A 24,339-nucleotide genomic window follows, 5' to 3' on the forward strand; every position below is an offset into this window, starting at 1 on the left:
GAAGTGCGCCCCTCCCACGAGGATATTCAGGGGGGCTGCACCTGTGAACCTTGGAGAAGTCTGCCCCTCCCACGAGGATACTCAGGGGGGCTGCACCCGGGCACCTTGGAGAAGTCTGCCCCTCCCAGCAGGGTATTCAGGGGGGCTGCACCTGGGCACCTTGGAGAAGTCTGCCCCTCCCAGCAGGGTATTCAGGGGGGCTGTACCTCTGCACCTTGGAGAAGTCTGCCCCTCCCACGAGGATACTCAGGGGGGCTGCACCTGTGAACCTTGGAAAAGTCTGCCCCTCCCACGAGGATACTCAGGGGCGCTGCACCTGTGAACCTTGGAGAAGTGCGCCCCTCCCACGAGGATATTCAGGGGGGCTGCACCTGGGCACCTTGGAGAAGTCTGCCCCTCCCACCAGGGTATTCAGGGGGGCTGCACCCGGGCACTTTGGAGAAGTGTGGCCCTCCCACCAGGGTATTCAGGGGGGCTGCACCCGGGCACCTTGGAGAAGTCTGCCCCTCCCACCAGGGTATTCAGGGGGGCTGTACCTGTGCACCTTGGAGAAGTGTGGCCCTCCCACCAGGGTATTCGGGGGGGGGGGGCTGTACCTGTGCACCTTGGAGAAGTGTGGCCCTCCCAGCAGGGTATTCAGGGGGCTGCACCCGGGCACCTTGGAGAAGTGTGGCCCTCCCACCAGGGTATTCAGGGGGGCACTTTTGGTTTTTAAGAATACAGTACTAGCTAAACAAATTAAAGGCCTTATTTGGCCTGTGAGGTCACCACTTTAAGGTTTGTGACCTTCCCCACTCCTAGACCCTAGGCTCACCCTATTGGGGGCCTTGCATTTTGGGGGTGGGGCTCTACTGTAAAAAAGAGTATTTAATCAGAAAAAGTAATAGGGCCCTGGGAAAACAATTAAACAGTAATTATAAACAAGTAATGAAAAGTTTGAGAGCAACTGGGGCAGCACGAATTTTGACTTAATTTTAATTTGATTTATCCCTTTCAAGGGGCTAGATTAGGAGTGGGGTTTGCAGAGCACTCCCATTCCTGAAAACTGGAAGGTCACACCAAGCCTGAGTCAGGGACCATCTTCACATACGATAATTACATTTTAATCTATTTAGAAATAAATAAGTACATCTGATTAATTATTAGGTCTTTACAATGACTTCTTCAAGCTCTTCTTTAATTCCCCCAAACACATCAAAGTACAATAATAGTAAATAATCTTATATCAATGTCTCATTAGGAAATGAAACACCAATAAGCAACTCTTAGTTGCTTTAAATTTTAAATGTCCTTTTCTTAGTATTATGTGAAATGCAAATTCTAATTTGCATGTATTTATTTCCAATGTTTTGAACCTCTTTAATAGGCAGATAAAATTAAGGAGGGGCATTAGGAGGGGGAGAACTGAGGGCAAGAGCCCTATAACTCCCCTTAACAAAATCCTGGTTCATAGTCTGTAATATATAGAACCATTTTTCTTAATTTCTTCATTAATTAAGAGACATTTCTATTTGGCTTGTCTGTAAATGACAGATGTTTAATTAAGCCAGTTGAAACAATCTATGTCTTGTAATGCAACCACTGTTACGTCACACAAATTTTAAATGTCAACATGTAGCATTAATAACCCACTTGCCCCAAATTTAAATTAGCTTTTTATGAAAAAAGCTAATTCCTTGGGACAGCAAATAATTAGCTTTTTATGAAAAAAGCTAATTACTTGGAATATCAAATAATTAGCTTTTTATGAAAAAAGCTAATTATTTGGAATATAATTTTATTTCACATTATAATTACAGCTTACTTTACTGGAACTCAAAAACCCACTTTTTAAATGTGTGAAAGTGGCCAGCAGCTCAGCTCAGGACAGCAAAGCACCACAGGAAAAGGACCAAAAACTCAAAAGCCTGAAGGCCAGCAGCAAGACATTAATTTGCTTTGGCCATTCAACAAACAGTTACTGAATGCCTACTATGTGCCAAGCACAGTTTACTGTATATAGGCATATCAGTCAGAGCTAATCACCTAGAATTCTTAAGGAAAATCAAGAAACTGAAACGTTTATATGCTCACAAACTTCTTCCTCAAAGGCCAAGCCATAAACCAATGCCACTTCAAACTCCTAAGAAACACAGTTCAAGCTGCTCCTGTTTCTGTATTCACCAAAGCATTCAATTCCAGGAAGTCCAATGGTGTCTTGAGAAAATAATTAAATATGAAAATATTTTAAATTTAATTTTTAATTTAAAATAAATAATTGGCTTAATTGCTTTAAGGCATCAGCCAGGTCTTATTAGAAGTTCCCATATCCCACTATCAGTTTTAATTGTGGGATCATTTTATTTAATAATGCAAGGCACTTATTAAAAGTGCTTATACATGCTAAGTATACTTATTATTGTTGCTAATTATTCTTATTATTCTTATATTTAGTAGACACCTGTGGACAAAAATCAAAACTGCGCAACACTGAAACAGCAGGGAGGCGGGGCTGTACAGCCAGGCTCAGACAGTGGGCACACTTGCGCAGTGGACGCAAGCCTGCGGGGAAGGGGCTGGGGCCCACACTGCGCATGCGCAGGCAGGATGAGGGGAAGGCGGGGCTCTGAGCCTCCTCAGTGGAGGAGCTCTGGGAGGAGTCAGGTACTAGAGAGGCGGGGCCTGGGCCTCAGAGGAGGCAGGCCTCGGGCGGGGCTGAGCAGGTTACGTCAGAGGAGCCGGGTCTCGGGAGGGGCTGGGGAGGTCGCCTCAGAGGAGGCAGGCCCTGGGCAGGGCTGAGCAGGTTACGTCATAGGAGGCGGGCCTCAGGTGGGCGGGGCTGGGAGGCCACCTCAGAGGAGGCGGGCCTGGGGCAGGGCTGAGCTGGTTACGTCATTGGAGGCGGGCCCTGAGAGGCTGGCTCTATGACGTCAGCACTTGGGAGGTTGGGCCTGTGGAAGCATGTTCTGGAAAAGCGCGTGACCAGCGAGGCGCGTGGACGAGGCACTAGGCCTCAACACTGCAGAGGCAGGCTAGGAGGGGAGGGGCAGGTCTGAGACTGGCTGCTACAGGGCTGCAGAGTGTCTGCGCGCCTCCCCCCGCTCCCCCACCTCCCCAGACCGCCCCCACCAACTCCCAAGCGCCCGATTTCCGCGCATGGCCGCAAGAGCAAGCCACCGCCACCACCACCCCCCCAAACCCAACCAGCAAACCAGTTTGCACAAACTGTTGCTGTAGGCCTATCTGCGCCACCAAGCCAACTGCACCGTCACCTCAATCAATCACCCCTAGACAAGGCCCATTCGGCCATCTCCAAAATCCAACACCCCTCCACTCTCCTGCCTGAGCAGGAATGGCGTGGGCAAAATTTTAAACACTAATTTTTGCAGCCCAGGGCTCCATTTTTCCCGCTCCCCACCATCACGCAGCTAGCTGTCCTACAGAAAAACAGAAACGCGACCTGTTCCAAAAGGCGAACCGCGTTTTCTACCCCCCTCCACGGAGAGAGTTGTACTTTCTCCCTGGTCTTTCCAAAACCCTTTTTTCTGGAGCTCAAGAGTGCGTTATTGCTCTGCAGCAGTTTGTGACGCATTTGTAAATTCATTTTTCTTGCGCGTTCGTATTCAGTTACCTTCCTACGGCTCAGAATTAAGTGCGTAAAGCACAAATCGGCCGTGGATTGCTGCGGATTGCCGCGCGGATCGCCGCGGTTCGGGCTGATTTGTTGCGCCTGAAGCGCAAGTTTGCGCAGAAACGCGCATAAAGCGCCCATTAGTACATGGCAGAGCGCATGAAGCGCCCATTAGCACACACTGAAGCGCAATAAGCGCCCATTGGTACATCGCAGAGCGCATGAAGCGCCCATTAGTACAGTAAAGCGCATGAAGCGCCTATTAGTATATCAAAGCGCATGAAGCGCCCATCGGGTCTTAGCGCATGAAGCGCCCATTAGTAGTTCGTAGCGCATGAAGCGCCCGTTAGTTCATCGCAGTAGCGCATGAAGCGCCCGTCTGCAGCGCAAGTAGTAAAGCGCTTCTCCGTTTGTGGCGCATTGAAGCGCTGTAGAGTTGCAGAGCCGTCACTTTGCAGCGCATTTCAGGAGCAGATTGCAATTCGGTCTGTAGCTCATATGCGTCTGCAGCTCATCACTGTCCGCAGCTCATGGGTCTACTGACCAATTCTGGACGCGGGTCGTGGACGCCGAAACCGTGAAGGCTCGCTTTCCACACTTGCGTCTCAGGATCCGGCCACTGAAGGCGTGGGAGAAAAAAAAGATATGCGAGGAGATATTCCGGGGCGCTACTTCGTCTCCCGCAGCTCCCGAAAAAAAAAAAACGGGATTGCGTGTGATCGTTTAAAAAAAAAAAATCCTCACCGCATACTCACCACTCGAGGACCCCTCTGCGCAGCCGGGAAGGATGACGGGGTCCCACACCTGGCCCGCGACGGTCCACTGGTGACCGCGGTCCGGAGAAGCTCCGGACCGCAGTCGCGCAGCGGACCTCGGCGAGGCCCGGTGGACCGCCTCGGATGGGCTCCCTTCCTCAGGTCGCCGTCAGGATTCTTCTGGGTTCTTCGACACACACCAACCGAAGTTGGAAACGCGTGTGCCGAGAGCTCCGGACTGCCCGCCTTATATAGTCTGTTCCAAGGAGGGGGCGCCAAATCCCAGCGTGCTTCGCGGGCTTGCGGGGGCGGAGAGGGGGGGGCTGCGTGGGCGGGCGCCTGGGGGGATGGGGGGTGCGGCGTGCGCTGCGCTGGCCCGCCGCTAGGGGGAGCATGGGCCCGGATGGGGGGTGCACAGGACCGATGCTGAACCGGCCTAGCTGGGAGGAAAGAAGAAAGGGAGGGGAGGGGAGAAGCCGGCCCCGGCAGGCCAAGAATTCTATTATCGTGGTGGTGGGAGCTGGGAGACCCCTGTGCTTGGACGGGAAAGGGTCGGGGGACATGCAAGATGAGCCCCGCGACCACTGGCACGTTCTTACTGACAGGTTAGTGGCCTGCGCGCGACATGGAGGATTGGGGGACCACAGGCCGTCGCCTCCCCATCCCCCTACTCGGGTTCCGGGGTACCAGGGCGCGCCCAGAGGGTGCTTAGCCCCTCTCTACGCTCACTGCTCCACAGCACCCCGCTCTTCGAGCATGCTGAAGCCCACTTCCTGGGCCCGGTGGGTCCCTCCCCAGGCTTGACCCCTGGCCCTTTCTTTCTTTCGGCACCCCCACGGCCCCTCCCTGTCCAGCAGGGCAGGAATCCGGCTCCAGTTTCTGCTGTGAGCACCTCTCCTCCCCCCGCACCTCCACCCCCACCTTGGTGGTGGACATCTTCTGATCCCTGAAGCAGAGACCTGGGGTTCATTGCCCCTCGGGGTGGGGGTCTTTACCCCACAATTGAGACTCCTTGGCCTACTGCAAGCCAAAGGACATGGCTGACCAGCTGCTTTCTTCTTACACAAAGATGCACGTCTTTTCTCCTTTTCGGGAATCTGATTGAGAGACAGAGACCACCGAAATATGACATTCAAAAGACTGAAATCCCCCCACTCTTTTTTAAGAATATTTCCTGGTGGCGCAAACCTGTTTTTTCTTAGGTCTTACCAAACAAGGAAGCAGAATCATAAAATGCTGGGAACCAAAGGTGTCCAGGTCAGGGTCAGCCATGGCTGGGGGCCAGAGATGCTGCAAACAGCACCCATTGCCCTACTGAATACATTCTGAGGGGAAAGGAAGGAACAATTAAAAACAGCTGTGGGTGCTTTGGAGGTCTCAGCTACGGACTTTTGGTGGTGATTACAAGGTTTACACAGAGACCTCGGCTTTCTCCTCCGCGCCGTTATGTTTATCTAAGTCTTGGGGGTGAATGAATGTTTTTGAGCACAGTAACTGCACGCGTAAACCTAAGAAACAGGTTGTTGAGACTCAACTCCAAACATTTGCTTGGTTTGGGACATATAAACTTGTAATTTTTGTTTTTAACGTTAGGGAAATTTGCAAAGGGTCAAAATCACTCAAATACTGAAGAGAAAGGAGGCGAAATAAAGCAACGTGGGTTACCACTTAAGTTGCTCAAAATGTTAGATGCTGAGAAAATTGACAATCTGTTGCTATGTCTTTGTCCAAAAAGTTAAAGTTAAAAATCAAATTGTCTACAACTGAGTTGGATTTATTCACCACAGGTGAAAGATATTTGTCTTTCCAGACTAAAACTCGGTCCGTTTCAGGAAGATTTCTACAGCTTTTTCCCTTAAAGAAAAAAGCGAGACTTTGATTCATTGTACACCACAAGGTGGTAGGGACCTTGCGCTATAAAAAAAATAGCGTTCAGCTTTTTAGCATTAAGCTAAAACTCATTGATTTACTGGGAACCAACTTAACAGAAATTATGCGTTGACCCCCCAGAAACAGAAATGAGGAGGTGCAGGTTTCCAGCAGGAAAAGGCATTTATCTAGGAAGCTAGGTAAACATAATCATGTTTTTTGAATTTAAAAATGTTTATTCTCTTCTGTGAGACAGACTAATTCCAGGATTTTTAAAGGAATGTTTATTTAACAGTCGCTGTTCTGGCTGCCGCGGGACTGCCTTGTGCTTCGCAGTTGTTTCTCGTACGAAGTTAATTCACCTAGCTGTTCCTTGATAGCTTTGCTTTTTCCCAAGGTGAAATTTATAGCAAGCATGGATTAAAAATATAAGGAAATTCAAGTTTAAAAAATCACTGAGTCTTTCAAAGTTTAAACTAGTTTGATTTTTCATTTCAAAATTTGAACCAGGATTTTTTTTTGTCTTAAAAAGCAAAAAAGGCTTTTTTTTTTATTTTTGTAATAATAGTTATTCTATTCATTGTCCAAATTCCAGAGAGAGTCTTAGTAAAGGCGACCGAGATCACCTGTGACACCCTCGCCTTGCTGCAGGGAGGCAAACTACCTCTTTGCTTACAGAGGTATCTAAAGAAGACATTTTTTCCAGAGGGTTGCATATATTTTTTTCTCAATATAAACAGTGGATCAAATTAATTTTCTTTATGTTTTCTTTCCAAGTAAGTAGATTTTGAGCATCAAATAACACTAATTTTACAGTTTTCTTTAAAAGAAAATATTATATTAATATTTTCTGGTTGATGTATATGAGCAGCCGTAACAGCAGCAGTGGTTTCAAACCCACAAGCTGAACAGACTCCCTGACCTCAGTATTCTCACGTGTAGCTGTAATCCTGAACAATATCCTTGAGGTTTTTTAATGTCTACTTATGAAAAGAATTTCACTTTGCTCCAAATTATAATTTTCCCATGGAAAAAGCAATAACAGATATTCAGGTAAAACTTTCTTGCTATCTGAAGGAGCAAAACAGCATTGAACTGAACAAACAAAATTAATAGATACTTTAGATTTTGGTTGTCGTCACCAAAATGTACTTTAAGTCCCTGTGTGTCCCAATTCTGATAGACAAGACTCTCAAGTTCTCTGTGTGTTTACTATGCAGGTGAATTTCAGATTTCCTAAGCGATTTTCCCCGTGTGGATTTTTTTGTGCCCGGTTTTCACAGGGGTCAGCGTGGAAGGCTGTTCCTAGGCATGACTTACCTCTCTAGGTACTAGCTGTCCTTTGTAGCTGAACATTTTGTCCATTTCTGTTAGAGTTTTCTCTGGAGCTATCCATTTCTTGCTTTGCCACCATGTTTAGCTTTCGGCAGTGTAGGTAGGGAAAGTACTTTAGCACCAAGGAGGGTTTTGATATCACACATAATATTTCTTCTGTTTGTATATTTTACCTATTTTATGGCAATTTGCCATGTATCTGTGAAGCTGTTGATTTGTATCTTATATTTAGGGTAAATTCTAGAGGAGTAAAGGATTACTATCCTAAAGCATGGGTAGAATTTTCACATGTCAAATAGTAGACCTCCTATTTGGACATTTTATCCTTTTTAATGAGAATTTGATATGCTGATTTGCCACCTGTAATTGGCTTAAACAAGATAAAATTTTTACTTGTCAGAAAGTAGCTAGGGTTTGAATTGCTCATTTTATCTATTGTTGTAACTGTTCACCATGAATTTAGCAGCTATTGGTTTGCTCTTATAGGTAGCACATCTTTTAGTCCGGGGAGTAAATTATATTTCTAAGCCAAATGGAATTTCCACTTGTCTTTCCGACTTTGCAAACAGGAATGAACAGCACCACAAAGACAGACTAGATATAACCTGAGAGAGAAAGATAGCGTGTGCCCAGCTGTCAGCACTATTGCACTGATGAAACTCATCCCTAAAGAAAAGATGGGAACGGTGAAGAAATCCTGGCTTGTTGAAAATGCTTCAAGTCAAATAGTCCGATTGTTTGTGGATCTCAGGACAAGTGTTTGCACTGCTGTTTTTCAGATGGTTTGTGGACCTCAGGACAGTGTTTGTACATGCTGTTTTTCAGATGGTTTGTGGACCTCAGGACAGTGTTTGTACTGCTGTTTTTCAGATGGTTTGTGGACCTCAGGACAGTGTTTGTACATGCTGTTTTTCAGATGGTTTGTGGACCTCAGGACAGTGTTTGTACATGCTGTTTTTCTCTACAAGTATCCCACAATTGTTTCTTTTCTTTTTCCTTAATTGCCTATAGGCTCATACCCTTCCCGGTCCTTTTTCTTTAACCTTACCCTTCCACAGTCTCTATTCTAAACCCCTAAATCTATATTCTGTTTGTTTATCTTATTTCCTAGTCTCAGCGTGGAACAGGACCCTAGCTAATCAGATGAGACAGGTTTGTCTGTTCGGGTTCTTGGGCTGGAACGAGTCTTTACACTTTGCTCTGTTTTAGTCTCTATCCTGTTTTTCCAATTTCTCAACGTCTCTAGCAGAGGCAGACAGAGGGATGGCTGGACACACACAGACACGCACACACGCTTTCGCGTGCTCATACACACAGGCACACACATCATCCAGACTGTTTTTCTAAATTTCAGGATCCAGGTTTCTAGTCTGTTCTTTCCCTTATTATCAGGTTATTAAGTCTAAATAGCAATGTAGTGCTGAAAAGAATAGGTAAAGAAGAAACGGGGAGAAAGGAAGAAAGCGAGGCTGATATTTCTAGGGATCAACAAGTCGTATCAGAGACTATTTTTCTGAGTAGAGTTTTCCGGTTGGAAAGAGATTCCCAATGGTCTAAAGCCTTTTCACATGGACTGCTTCCAAGCCGAATTCTCTGGACATGGTTTTCATTGTGACTTATTTTAAAGAACTTGTAACTGTAGTAAAGACAGCAATGAATTAAACAATAGCAACAATAAACCCCAACAACCTCTGCAGCCTGCCATAAACCTTTTCACTGGTATTCTTTCTGGCTTTTGCTTGGTGTGAATGTATGTTTTCATAGACTAGTACTTTTAAGCTGTGTGGATCTTTTACACTTTATTTGGAAAGATAAGTGAGCCTTGTTTTTAGGGAAGCAGTTTGCAGGCTGATGTGAGAGATGGTATTCAGACTAATTACCAGGATCGGTGTGTGAGCCAGAGACTAAATGGGACCAGCGCTGGCCAGATGTGTACGGGTTACTTCCTGGGTCTGAAGAAGTGGGAACCGACTAGAGCCACAAACCCTTGCCCTGGGTCTTCACTTGTTTAACATTGGCATAGTGATTTTTGACAGAGATCTAGAAGGCTTGCTTTACAATTCATGGATGACTGGAAAAGGAATAGCTGTTGAGAATATGTAGCAGAATTTAGAGTTAAATACCATTTAAGTTGAGTAGAGTGCGATGCCACAAGCACAGAATGCAGCAGCTAGTGTACTTTAATTCACTGATATGAAGAGGAGGGGGTGACTTTGGTGTGCTTCCTGTTTCTTAGGAAGATCAGTATGAAGCAAGGGCATGGTGTGGCTTATGAAAATAAAAATCCAAGTTAGACTGTGGGATTAACTTGTAATGTCTGTACATCATAAAAATTAATAGGGCCTTGTTCTAATCAAGCACATCTGGAGTATTGTGTTCATTTCTGGCTGTCAGTTTGAAGAGAGATGTTGACACATTAGACAACTTGCAGAACAGTCTGTGAGGTTGGTGGGCATCTGGCAAGTACTCTGTCCTGGAGGGTATCCTCAGAGGGTCTGGAAATGCTTAGCTCCAGCACAGTGGAAGTAGCAATGAGCTCCCCTCTGCTTCAGAGAGCAGAACCAGCATCAGTGGGTGAAAGTGCACAGAGAGTCAGGCGCAGAAGGAACATCAACTCCACTATTCTCTTACAGTATCTGGAACATTCGCCTCCTTTGCAGTGGGGACTCTGAAGACAACTGGAACATTCTCACGTAGCCAGTACACAGACTTGTCATGAAAACCTTTCGTCTCCCAACAAACGTTCTAAAAAGAATGAGCATAGAAGTTGCAAGTTCATGTTTCTCTCCTCTGCATTACAAACGTGAAAAAAAAATCCAGGATCCTTTCTCCCTGTGTCTTAACTAACTCCCCAGAGTCACTTTTTTTTTCTTTCTCCCCTCATTCCCCGGGTGTCTTGTCTGGTTCAAGCAGACTTCTACCTAGTGGTGGCAGATACTTGGGACTCCAGGGTTACCTGGCAGGCCACTGGCCCAAGATAGCTTGGTGCCTGCCATCCTTTTCCTCAGAGGAGTGTGGGACAGAGCTCTACAGTAGCCCTTTTCCCCCTTGTGGTATAATAAACTTTATAAAAAAGTTGAGTTTTTTTTTTTTCAGTAGTACCATAAAATCATAATCACCAGCTGTGGCTTCCAGCCTGTGCTGTTTTAACGACTGTCAGCGTGAGCTGGTTTCTCCCTGCCTCGGGGGCACATTCTTACTGTGACAAACAACAGGTCTCCGGCAGATTTTTCTTCCGTGCATCTGCCCATTGATTGTTTATTTTGATAGCCATATCTAACTTGGAAGGCGTGATTATTCAAGATGAATTCAAGAGGTTATAGGACTTCCATAGGGGACTTTTTTTTTTTTTTTTTTTTTTTGAGCAGTATTTCTGACTTCCTAGAATCTGCATTAAATACTTGGGAACCTTGCAGACTCTGGAGGGCTCTGTAAGAGAGGTGAAGGGGAGGGAGGCTCGGGTGCCGTCCTTGCTAGTCAGCTCTCCCCCGTTGCTTTCACTCCTGCCTCAGCACGAAGTGCATTTTTACTGTTAAACAACTTTCTTCTCTTTCTTACTCATTTTGTAACAGTGCCATACACTTCGGTGAGGTTGTAATAACACACACAGCCGCTTGTGGTGGCTGCCTTCCCAGTTGCTGGGGATGCCACAGGCATTCTTTGGCTCAGCTCCTATTTCCGGAAGAGAAACTCTCAAAAGTGAGGTTCTGGCATGGCAAAGCTCACCTGATCCACAGCCGGCTGGCTACTTGCAATTCCTTGAGTGCGGTGCTTGCCCATGTCCCTGAACTACAAAATAATAACCCCAATGTTTAAACTTTAAAACTTATTATCCTGGGAAATGATTGTGCTGCTTCCAAACATTGGTTGCTGGTGTGGCTACTGTTACTCTCAGAAGCATTAATGTGTTAGTGAAGGCTATACGCTGTTCTTAGGTCTCTCTGGTGAGGTTTTTTTCTTCATTGTTGTTGTCTGTTTTAAATCTTCATTTTAATGCATCTATGTTAGTGATTTAAATTATTTTCTTGTTTAAAAATTATCTTTCACACGGCTCACTTTCTAGCTAATTACCTTAGGCTAATCAAATATTTAGAATAGATCCTTGGCAGCCTGTACCCCAGAAATCACCACAGCATCTGTTGTGACACGGAAGGACAGACTTTCTTTTCAGATAAATGAAACGGCTGGTTTGAGAATTGTTAGGGAGATAGGCAGCTTTGGTGTGGATTGCTTCCTATTCCCTGCCCTTTCGCTCATTCATCCGCTCACCATTTGATTCTCATGGAGATTGGTGTTCACTCTCTGAATTTGAAAGAGATCAGTTAATTTTCCTAGCAGTTATCACAGAGAGTTTCAGTTCTATATTTTTTCCAGCAATTTGCAGAGAAATATAGCTTCTGTTTTACCTTCGAATACAAAAGCAAAGAGAACATTAGCTCTAAGATTTTTGTTTTCTCTCTTTACAGATCTGTGTTTCTCACTAGGCAGTAAAATGATACCGATTGCTCTTTTCCCCCCCATGCAACAGTTAATCAGTGTAGCACCTTTGACAGCTTTGATTTTTGGTAGTTACACAGTTGATTCTAATCAAAGCCTAGCACTGCAGCAGGCTGTTAGATATCTTATTAGGATCTGAATTATACATTTTATTTTTTGGTCTAACAATTTTCCCTATGGATGTTTAGCCTACATGTAAACAGGTAAAAGCGCTGAGAGGTACAGACATGGATGCTTATTACAGTTGATAGTAAAAATGAAAAACTAGAAAACCCTTGGTAATCTTAATGAATGAATAATTATTTTATACGTGGCTTGGAGATGCTTTGGGTGTTTTTGAGACCATGTGACAGATGCTGAGAAATATGTGATCCAGCTATAGAGCTTTTTACACTGTTTACAGAGTTGACAAAGATGAATCAAACTTTTTTTCCTTCAAGATTAGTCTTTGCGAAGATTAATCAAATAATCACATACGATATCATAACTCACTGGAACTAAGATAAATGCTGCAGACACCGGCAGAGGATTTGGCTGGAAAAAGGGTGAACAGGCTTTTCAAGGAAGCGTTCAGATGTGAAAGGGAGTAAATGCTAGGGAGGTGAGTCAGGAAAGGGCCAGTGAGACCAAGGCTCTGCTGAGGTCCAGGGGCAGCCAGAGCATGCTAAATAGAAAGTACTGAGACATGCTAAATAGAAAGCAAGGACAATGCCAGCAGGTCAAGGAGCCAGTAGACCTACTTAAAGAGGTTCATCTGGTAGTAACACCAACAGGACATCTCAGAGGGGGGTTAAACAGGACAAGGCCAGATTTGCATTTCAAAAAGAGTACTCTAACTGCTGTGTGAAGAAAAGGTTAGAGGCCTCTGAATAGCCTACGCTGGAGGTTGTTTAAATCCAGGTTGGAGATAGTGACCTTGTAAGCTAATGTAGGGATAGCAAAATGGACAGAGGAGGAACATTTTTGAAGGGTAAAATTTGGGTGAGGGTATCAGATTGAATTTGGGGTTGTTTGCCAGAAGGTTATGATTGCTACATTTTTGTCATCTGTGCGATGGTCGCTGTAGTGTCAGAAGGAGGTCTGATAGCTGGTCTAAGTTTGATCCGGTTGAATTCACGGTGACAGTAAATACAGTATGATTGAGTCACAGGACAGAAAGCTAGGCAATTTTAACATGTAAATAGGTGCAAGTATGCTCTAAGAGAAAAGCAGAGGGAATCACATGTATGGGAGAACATTTATGCCTGTGTACCAATATATGTTTCACATGAATAAACCATAGAAAGGTACAAAGACAGTGCATGTTTTAGCCAGTGGGTGGCCTTGGTAGGATGACAACAGGGATGTGAGAAGGAACCTTTATAAAATAGAGCTTCCTGATAGAAGTGTTATGAAGCATGACTCTTATAATACAGACAATTAATGACAGTTTAAAACAAACACTTGATGCGAGCCTATTTCTCTTTTAGATGCCTGCTAATTGGAAAGAGGGTGTAGCAGTGTTGTGATTTTGATTCTGAAGAGCAGCAGCCTTAGCTGCAGCTTCCCTTCCATAGCCCAGCGGCTCACAGGGACCCCAGTGCTTTCTAATCCCTTTCCACTAGATCGCACTAGCAGTCTGGGTTTGTTCTTCCTTTCATTCCAAGCAAACGAGCGCGTTAGGTGGCAACGATGCCTGTAGCTGCTGCGGGGATGGCAGACGGCTTTTGTTAAAGGTCCCCATGCATTCCCTTTCAGCAGACAGTTCTGTGAAGCACAGGGAGGACTGCAACTTTCCTTCTAATTCATTTGAGCAAGGGAGCAAACCTTAGCTAGAGACCTCTGGTCTCAGTTCCTCTGTCAGATGTTGCAATTTAATTTTCACCCAGTCGTGGAATTATGTTTACTGCAAAACTGAATCGTGCACCTGGCAGGCAGCTTTTTCCCCTTTGGTTGCATTCTTCCCTCAGAAAAACACCTAAAGAGTTCATGAGATCTCAGGGAAGATGTAATGGGAATGGAATTCACATAGCATCTGCTTTCTTCAAAGAGATAAAGGGCGACTCTGAGTCGCCAGAACTCCCTGGCTGAGGGTCAGGCCTGAGGACATGCCTGGTTACCTGACTCTTAGTTCCAGGAGGCAATGGGACAGAGTTTCACAAGGCTGGAGGCACTAGGCTTAAAAGTTTTTGAGGTGCTTCCAGAATGTTCCCTAGCCCAGCATAGAAATATGGTTAAATTTCATGCATCACAGTTGTGGAAAAAAATGAGAGTGCTATATAATGCCAGCTGAAGTGATCATTTTTTAATTGGAGATCACTTGTGGATTATCATTTCGTGCTAACTTTCACTGTAAAGGTTTTATGCGTGTTCTCTCATTCAGTACTGACAGGGCCTCTGTGATGGGAGCTCTGCTCTGTTCCTGTCCCACCAGAGAAGAAACTGAGGCACAGAAACACTGGATAGCCAGTGTTACGTGAGTGCAGCTGGCTTCCTGCAGTCTCCCCGCAGCACCGTCTTTCTGCCTCTCGGCTCTCCACTCTCCTTTCTCCTCCGTGTCGCCTGATCTACCTTGCTTCACGACAAGAAAAGGTCTAGTAAACTGGAATCGTATTAAATAGCTGCTCAGGTTCTGCTAGGATTTTTTGTTTTTGAAGTTCTTGATCTCAAGTCCGGCTGCAGCAAGCTCTTCCCTTGGGAAAACCTTTTCTGGCACCTGAGAGCAGCTTAGACGACAGGCTCAGAGAAGCCTCTTCCCCGCCTAGATGCTTACCGACTTGATGGCTTTCTTCTGTCAATGAATTGCTTTGTGTTTTCTTTTTGTTTTGATGCAAAAGCACACCGGCTTAATTTCTCCCTCCCCGCCGAAGCACCGGCTTGTTGCTATCCCTAATGCACGAATCCGGCAATGCACTTTTTTTTTCTCAGAAGCAAAATAAACTGTAGTTGATATGCTAGCAAAAATAAGGGTATCCGAGCTGAGAACATGCTGTTTACGCATTGCATTCTTAGGTAGGGTTGATAAGTATCTAATAGTGATTTTGCCGTCAGCTGCAAAGTGGGTTCAAAATCCCATCCCCCCACTTACGAAGCATGTGACTGGTGGCAAGTAACATCATTTCATAAGACTTCTCATTCTTATTGTGAAACGGAACTAATACTACCTATTTCACACAGTTAATTCAAGGATGAAATTGGTAAATATGTGTAAACACTTTTGTTCAGTGTCTAGCTATCATAACACTGAAAACATGGACGCTAATTTGAAAAGTTATAGGTGATCTTTTTTTTTTTTGTACAAAGGAAAAAAGCAATAGAAACAGTTTAGGAAGCAGTTTTATAAGGAGTAGGAAAAAAGCATAAGGAAAGGAAAGTGGGCCTGGAGATGCGACTCAGTGGGTAAAGGGACTTTACTGCTAGATTTAAAAGCCGAGAAATCTGAGTTCAATCCCTGGAACCCATGTACAGTTGAAAAGAAAGAACTGACTTCACAATGTTTTCCTTTGATCTCCAAACACAGAGTGAGGCTGTGCACCACAGACATCCCTCTCTCACACACATGCGAACACACACTCATGATGATAATAAGTATTTTTTAAAAAGGAAAAGAAGAAGGTCTTGAAGGGAGTTGGAGAAGGGAACACTGGGGGAGGTGAGCTATGCAGTCAGCAGAGGCCGCATCTTTGAGCAGCGTCTTTGCATATGCAAAGAGATAACTGAAGCAGGGACCCGAGAGAGGCCTGAGAAGGCTTGATCGCTCCCTGGTAAGGTGAGCGTGCTAATCAGATTAAATTTCATTTGGCATGTCCTGCTGTTTACTTGGACAGTGATGTCTGAGCAAGTTATTATTTATTATTTCTGTCCCTTGTCTGATTAGCTCATCAGCAATCAGCCACTATTCATAGCTCCTCAATTGCTTGTATTAAACAGCAGCTCCCCTCCCCTAGTCTGCAAATTACCCAGGTTGGGGAAAGAGGAATACTCTCTTTTCAGAGACTGCTTGCCCCTTCCCTTGCCAGATGAAAACTTCTGCTGCTACAAGCCTCCAAATGAATCAGAAAATCCTAAAACAAACTTTAAGTATTGTGTAGTTTCTAGAGAGCCCGAAGGCATGCTACCTTCAGATTCATTTGGCTCGGATTATTTTGGTGGGGAAGCATTGTAGAGCTGGCTGTGTTGTGGACAGCGGTGGCCCAGGGAATCCTGTGAACTGCTACAGACTTTGCACTGTGTGAAGACAGGATCCATAGCGCTCGCTCTTTGCCTTTACGCTCTTTAGTTAGAGCAAAGCATTCTTGTCGGTGTAATTGTGTCAAATGCTCACCGCTCTTCCTGTAACGATTCCCGAGGACTGTGTGCAGCCTTCGCAGTTTGCTCAGTGACTGGTCTATTCAGGTTGGCATTATTTTACACATTGAAAAAGTTGTATACAGGGAAAGTATTTTTTTTAAACTGAGTCATAACTTTTAAAAGATTTTTTCCTCGTAGGAAATAGAATGCTCCCTTTGGTCTTCTAATGAAGATAAAGCTACCCAACATTACTTTTGTTTTTTTTCAGTGAGTAACCTTCATTTTCAGTGCAGATTGCAGGGATTTTTTTTTACACAAGAAATTAGTTAAGTGCTTCCATAATGTTGAGCATATAATTAAAAGCAAATAATCATTTTCATATTATTGGGACTTTTCTCTAAAGTGTGTGGGTACTGGCATGTCTAAGCAACCCCATTCTCTGTGGTATTCTGTCTTGCCTTTAATAACACTGCTTGTGAGCAGAGCATAATAGTTGCCCTTTTATTTAGGTTTATCAGGCTTCTGATTTTCTGAGGTCAGTCGGCTATTATATGAATTTTAAAAATGAATATGCACAGACCAGTGGGGTAGCTCCACGGTTAAGGTACGTTTCCATGAAGTGCAATGGCCCATTGTAAAATTGTCTCACAGATGTGTAACATGGCACGCCTAGTTTCATGAACATGTATCGCATGTGCGTGTGTGCACGCACGCACACCCCACTATATAAATAAACACTTTAAAAGAAAGCTCTGGCTTTCTCTTACATTAGAAAAAGAAAGATGTACTCAAAGCATCGCTGCTTCTAAGGTGTAGTAGCATCTGTAAGATGCATGCAGCTGTTTCGTCCTACCTTAATCCTTGACAGTTGGGGCACTAATCAGATGTTTTAAAATATCTTATGAAAGATAACTAAGCTATCTCTATGGAAGACACGGAAAGTGTGGAAGTGATACATTAGTTTACCAACCACAGACACAAAGTGGCTGCAAAGCTCATGCTAGGTTAGTCAAGTTCTGAAAGCAAGAGTAGAAGAAGAAAATCTCACGGATTTAGAGTTATGCACCTCAACCCCTTGAATCACTCATAAAGCGCAGTGCGTATGGTTTTGTGCATCAACTCTGAGCAGTGATTCCTGGGCACAGCATAGTCTGATGCGGTTGAAGGGAGGAAGAATCAGCCCAGTGCTATCTGGTCTCTCAACCCATGCTTCCTTTGTGATGAGTCACCACCCAGTTCACAGAGAAGTGACAAGCCCCGTCTGCCTCCTGGATTTACTACCTTGTGCCTTAAGATTAAGCCTCTGTAATCTTCAAACACATTGATAGAGTCCCTTGGGTTTGTAAGGATTGAGTGAGACAATACATGAAAGCTCTTCACTCAGGGTCTGGCAGTGTGAAACAGTAAAATCTAAATGCTGCTGGAAAGTCCAGTTGAATTTGTCGTCTGCTTCCTGCATCTGTAGGGTGGGCTTCTGCACCATCCAGCAGCGGCTCCCATCTTCTGACTGTTAGTTAGGATAAGCTTGGGGGTAAGGAGGTAGGGGATTCAGTGCTGGTTTCCCTCTTGTTTTGGTACACACAAGCAAATCAGACTGCTAACTCATATTCTTTCATGTTATACCAGTCTTCTGGACTTACTTCATAACTGTTTATGAGAATCACGTGATGAGATTGTGTAGCCCATCTACCTAGCTTTTCTTTTATAGAGTCGTGGGTATCTGTTGTGTTTAGATTTGCTATAGAGCTTTTAAGGTATATGGGACATTTATTCTGAAGGGGCTGCCTAGGTGTGTAACCAGGCTTGCTGCCTTTGGAACCCAAAGATGAGGAGACCTAGAGAGGACTTCTAAGTCATGGGACATTGTTAGCAGTTTTTGGATTTTGTTTAAAATTGAAGCTACTAGGAATGCCTACCATGTGTTTCATCTTTAGAAATCCAAATTTCAGTTATAAAATGTATTAGGGACGTCGCTCTGAGATTAGCCACTTAGTAGAGCAGGCTAGTTCACTTAAGTTTACATAGTTCTAAAACTGAGTGCCAGTCAAGTACTTTCCTCTTTTGGGGTGCTAGAGCCTCCCACTTACTCCTCGAAGATTTATGCTTGTTTGATTATGTGGGTTATGACCCAGGGCTTTGCAGAATTTGTTTGTTTGTTGTCTGCCTTTGATCTCTTTATCCTGCTGTTACCTGCAAGTACAGGAATCAAAGGCATGTATTACCACAGTCCATAGATTCTAGATTTAGTTGCATTCTTCTTTTTCTTTTTTCTTTTCTACGGGTACTTGATATTTCTTATTTAGTTTGTTAAATATGTTACTCAAAAGTCAACGTGAAAAGAAAATGCATTCACAATGTCTGACTTCATGTCTTTTAGCGTTAAAATTTTCGGGACTCTACATGTTTGTTTTCAGTTGTCCTTCCTCATTCAAGAAGTATTTCCTTTATTTATATTGTCTAGCCCCAAAAGTTCTACTTTTCTTGGACTTGTGTACCAATTGTTATGGTTCTTTTCTTTATCTCTCTACGCCTTTCTTTCTCCTCTCATCTTTTCCAGTGCTAACGTAAACCCTCGGTTTGGCTCTGCTAGCATGACTCCACCGTTTCTCCACTCTGCCTGCCGCCACTGCCCGCTTTGCTTCCTCCTGCTGACGGCTCTCACAGAGGGACTGCGCTTGCAGCTTCTGCATCTTGATCTTTGCAGTTTTATTCTTCCGCCACTTTACTCGAACTCCACTTTCAGGCAGTCACAAGTAAAGCTCCTACATTTGAAAGCTAGTGGTCTTTTTTCTAATGCTCTCATCTTCTGACCACTTTGTAGCAAGTGAGGATATGGGTCAAACCCTCTTCCTTGACATTTCTTCATTGGTGTATGGGGCGTTTCAGACTCTGTCATTCGACCTGTGACTACCTTTGTCTTCTCTTTGTGGACTCACTCTCTGATTTTGATATATAAGTATTTATGTTAACACATTCTACTTTTACTGTCCCTGCCAATTTTGTGCATTCTATCTTACTCGTTTCTTTTTTAGTTTTTAAATGTGCGTGTGTGCATGAACTCTTGTGCACAACCTAGACACAGATACCTGAGGAGATCAGAACAAAGCATCAGATCCCCCTGAGTTATAATAGATCATGATCTACCTGAGTTGGATGCTAGGAACCAAACCAGTGTCTTTTTAAAGAACAGAAAGTGTTCTTGACCACGGAGTCGCCTCTCTAGCCCCTTGTGTGCTCTATTTTTCTGCATTTTGGATTTAGGAGAAAGGATAAATTAATTGGAGTAAACCCTAGGCGATTTTGCAGCCATACTCAACCCAGAAGCGAATTCTCTGAGATGCCGAGAAGAGGGAGAGTAGACTAGAGAGCTGGTGTTGTCCAAAGAATGGAGGCTAACTCCGTGACTCTGACCAGGTAGGGAAGGACTGGAGTCAGCAGTGAGATGTGCAGTTTGGATGAAGAGAGGCAGGAAGAACTGTGTACGTGCTCCAGACCACCTCATGGCTTAGAGTGTCAAATGTCTTCCCTGGGGGCATGGTGTGCTTGAGAGTTGCACTGGGACTTCAGCTTCTGTAGTCAGTTCTGTTGAGAAATGACTTCAAGTCTGTACCTGAAGCCCCTTTATATTTGCTTGTGAACCAAATCTGTAGACCTGTCTTCTTAACTGGGTTCACTTGGCTGTCCATTTGGTACCCTAAATTTAAAATATCTCCAATTTGATTATCATCTTTCTCCTGAAGTTAACCTTTCTTCTGGGTTTTTCTGGCCAGTATCATTCTAGACCAAACCTTCAAAGCCATCTTTGATTCTTTTTTATCTAGGTACCCTGAGGTTTGAAAAGTATTCAGTTTTATCTCTTTTGGGTCTTGTGGCTGGCGCCTCTTTGTCTTTCCCTTAGCTTTGAGCTGGCTGTTGTGATGGTCTCAGCGTATCGATGGGCCCTATCTAATCCTCTTCATCGCTGCCACTTTAATATTTCCAAACTCAGCTCTGCGTTGATGTAATGCAAAATTCCTAGCCAGAGATAATTGTCTCCCCTCCAGTGTTCCTGTGGCCCTTGTGCCTTTGGCCATCCGCGGACTTCATCGATGTCATTTCATAATCAATATTTCTGAATAGACGTTAGCATTGGATCCTCACAGACTGTAAGCGCCTTATGGACCAGGAACCATGCTTGTTTACTTGTTATTCCTGTAGCTTCCCCACATCGGCAGGTAATAAACATCTGCAGCTACTTTGACCAGATGTGATCTGAGCCAAGTTAACAGTATCGGCGATACTCATTTTTACTTTGACATTAATTTCATTTCTTTGTGTGCATTTGTTTTATTCTGAAAAGCTTTTTTATTAAGCTGTGCTGATGGCATAAATGGAACAGTTAACTGGAAGACCAGACAAGCGAACGGTTTTATTATCAGCAGAAAAATGGCTGCTGGGAAGAAAGACGGTGAGTTTAGGCTTGCCTCTGCTTGGGGGTCAGTGTCCACGTCAGTGTTCCTCTTGCTCTGCTCTCGTCCTGTGGCAGTGAGTGTTTAATAAGTCAATCTGGAAAATAAAATTTTGTTCTCCTAATCTTCTAAAAGGACTTTTGATCCTCTTGTGTTCTTAATATACTGTTTTCCTTAAAAACAAAACTAAAAATTACTCTGGTTTTTAACATGCGCCCCTCATCCAGCTTCTGTTGTGCCTCTCACGAGAATCGTCTGAGTCTGCTCATTATAACAATCTACTGAAAACATTGAAAAAAATTAAGAAGTATAATTAACAATATGATTTTAAAACACTTTATGTAAACTTAGAAAAATGGCCTTAAATATTTTGTCTAATTTTGGGTGATTTGATTGTAAACCAAATTGATGTTATGCTATTAAATAATTAGTTGGTACTTAATTTTTATTAGAAAGGTGGGTTCATTCTTGTACATTTTTCTAACTATAATTGTGTCCATTAGCAACATTATATGACCTTTGAAACAATGCATTTGGGGGAAAGCCTGCCTAAGCATTAGGTTTTTTAGACTATCAGTTGCCATTGTAAACTTTCACTTCATATTCATGTAGCTAATGTTTAGGAAAGGAGAAAGGTTCTTAAAGATTCTTAAGCTATATGTGATTATAAAGATTAACCAAATAATAGACTGGTTTCTGTAACTTTGGGGTCACCAAAATGCTTGCTTAATATTGATAGTGTTAAAATATTTTGAAAAGAGCAAATTCGTATCATAAAATGTTCTTCTGGTAAGATAAAAAAAAATAAAGGAGTTTTTCCATATACCCTTGAAGTTGGGGTCACTAAGATTTTTATAACTGGTACCCAACTATACAGCAACTAGAATCTTCAGCCTCCACATCAGTTCCACAGTAGGGTAAAGTTTCCCAGGACCTCCTCTGTCTTTGAAACAAACATCTGTGTATCTTAAGGGACTTTCATTGCTCATGTGTATATGGAGATAACAGCTTTATAACAGTAACTGTCCATGAAAAGACGCCAAATATTTGTCTTAAAAAAAAAAAAAAAAACACCAGACTGCTCATTCTTGGATTGCTCATGGTTCCTCTTCGCACATCCTCTTTAGTTATGTCCTGTGGATTCTCCCACAGGTTCTTCAAAAGACTCACTCCCATAACCCTTATTATTTTGTTAGTTTGACATAGCCACATTCCTCTTTCTTTCTATGGGTCTGATGTGTTTGTGTCTTTCGTTGTTCTGGTTAGCACTCTTAATTATACCCTGTTCTTTCCAAAGGAATGGAGCCTTCTTTGGCTCTGCTATGCCCATGGGATCCCCAAAGATTCTTCCTCTGATCTTCGCAGAATTGTGTAATAAATTATAGTGATCTTTTCATTTTTCATTCTTTCTCTTGTTTTAAACAATGATTCTTAGGCCTTCTGCCTTCTCTGCCCTACCCCCCTGGTCCCTGTTTGATTTGCCAAAAATGACCTGTTTAAGAAGCTGTTAGCTACAGCCAAGTCACTAAACCAGATCTACTCTGAAGGAGATGCATTTCCAGACAGACAGACGGACAGACAGACAGCATCCACTAGAAACTCCAAAGGGTGATTTCTTTTTTTCAATGTCATACTTACAATTGGAGCTGAAACTAATGTTCAGTGTGTAACTTGAGACATACTACCTCTTGAGCTAGAAATAAAACCCTTCTCAAATCTATCCATGAAACCAGTTTGGGTTGTACTGCTCTTAACTTCCTCATCCTTGAGATGTTTTCTCCTTCCATGTTTCTTCATCCCATCTAACAGCCAGCGTTCTTCTGAGTGATTGGAATAACTTGTAGAGAAAGCTGTTGGTTTACTAATAATGATGAAGAAAACTGGCCATTACTTTAAGACTTAGCAACAAGTACTCGCAGCCTGTGTAGTGAGGATGTTGTCTGTGCTGTCTCTGAGTTCCCATCTCTGTCGTGTCCTTGACTACAAATGCTGGTCACTATTTGTCAGTTTCGAGGGAACACAAGTATAAGAGCATTTATATAGTAAAATTAATTTAGTGGTTATTTTTGACACAATTTTAAAAATAATGTTGTAATTCTTAACTAAAACAGTGGAACAGAAGTTCTGTAAATAAAATTCAGAGGAATTTGATTCACTTATACCTGCATATTTCACATTATTCTCTGATATATAGTGATTATAAAAGCCATAAAAAAAACTCCAAATATGGATCCCCTTCTTTTATCCTGGAGTAATTTTAGAGAAATTAAAACTGTAATGTGTATCCTTAGGGTAATTTACATGAAAAGAAGTATATTTTCATATTTACATACTTAAAATTAACTTTTCTTTTTATTTTCATTCCATGTTATTTATACGAAGTACATTTTTCCATTTGTCACTTCCATATATTCATGTAGTGAGCTTTGATTGTCTTCTTGCATTCGCTTCCTCTTGTTGTCCTCCCTTCTGTAGGAAGATTCACATTCTAAAATTTGTCAACCTTAGGTTTACTGCTTGACATGCATTGTAGTTTTTTTTTCTAAGAAATTAAGACAAAAGTCAAAATGATTGTGCCTAGATTCCCTAATTATTTTCAACTTAAAGGTTAAACTTTATCTGAATATTCAGGGGATAAAATAGTATGCGCGTTAGATAGCTTAATCTTCTGTCTTAAAGGAGGCTGCTTTATTGACAAGTAAATGAGTGTCAGGAAGACAAAGCCAGCACAGTGGTGGAGCACTTGCTGCTTTGCAAAGGACCTTGGTTTAGTTGCCAGAAATCACACAGGTGACTCCCAGCCAGCTCTAGTTCCAGTGCCAGAGCACACACAGACAGTGAGACACTCTTACATATACACAAAATAAAGGTAAATCTGAGAGACACACAAACACATACACACACTCAGAGAGAGAGAGAGAGAGAGAGAGAGAGAGAGAGAGAGAGAGAGAGAGAGAGAGAGAGATAGGGAGAGAGGAGACTCAAAGATAGAGATAGGGTTCTTAATTCTTAATTGCCTCTTTTATTCCATGAACGCAGAGGAACAGGAAGTGCCCTAGGCTGAAAATATTCCTTTGCCTATGATAGGAGGTAAAGTTTGGAGTAAAATCTCAAGATTTTCAGATTCTAAAGGATCATGTACAAGATATGTGAGACTCTCCTCCTGAGTTTTAGCTACGACGTTGAGATGCCTCCTCCTCTTATAAACCACTATGTAGGCTTCTTCCTACTTGAGTTTGTTAAGGTGTATGTGCATACAGTTGCCTTTTCTTGTTCTGAAGTGTAATTAAGATTCTCTGAAATGAGAAGCTTAGATTATCTGATCAAGTTATGGTTCTTTATAAATCACGGAGAAATTAAGAAAGCTAAGGAGCTATGCAATATAAACAATATAAAACAATGTTATTGTAGCAGAGCCGTTAACTACTGATTTGTATTGTCAGATTGATAAACTCCATGGCTGATCTGTCGGCCCTGCATCTATACTTGTGAAACAAACATTTAGCCTCTCTGAGTTCACTTTTGTGGACAGCCTACACAGTAAAATGGGGGACTT

General features: G+C 43.2%; 2 protein-coding genes across 9 annotated transcripts in view; one reads left to right on the plus strand and one right to left on the minus strand.

Annotated features, from left to right (window-relative positions):
• Peg10 (paternally expressed 10) overlaps positions 1 to 4,600 on the minus strand; it is a 12,522-nt gene extending 7,922 nt beyond the window's left edge. Inside the window, 1 exon segment of the mRNA XM_050123833.1 lies at positions 4,355 to 4,600. Within this exon segment, the coding sequence (XP_049979790.1) occupies positions 4,355 to 4,359 (5 nt within the window). The 5' untranslated portion in view covers positions 4,360 to 4,600.
• A 203-nt stretch (positions 4,601 to 4,803) lies between these two features.
• Sgce (sarcoglycan epsilon) overlaps positions 4,804 to 24,339 on the plus strand; it is a 72,294-nt gene continuing 52,758 nt past the window's right edge. For 2 of the 8 annotated variants that reach the window (XM_050123841.1, XM_050123843.1), the window contains exon 1: positions 4,804 to 4,970. In XM_050123841.1, coding sequence (XP_049979798.1) covers positions 4,934 to 4,970 — 37 coding nt within the window. In that variant the 5' untranslated portion in view covers positions 4,804 to 4,933. Of the gene's footprint in view, positions 4,971 to 20,476; positions 20,550 to 20,674; positions 20,783 to 24,339 lie in introns of those variants that run through there. The other 6 variants (XM_050123837.1, XM_050123839.1, XM_050123845.1 and 3 more) reach the window with 6 other exon arrangements.

This window comes from Alexandromys fortis, unplaced genomic scaffold (genome assembly GCF_014885135.2).
Source record: "Alexandromys fortis isolate MF-2015 unplaced genomic scaffold, M_Fortis_MF-2015_v1.1 scaffold_214, whole genome shotgun sequence".
In the NCBI taxonomy this organism is placed as follows: Eukaryota; Metazoa; Chordata; class Mammalia; order Rodentia; family Cricetidae; genus Alexandromys; species Alexandromys fortis.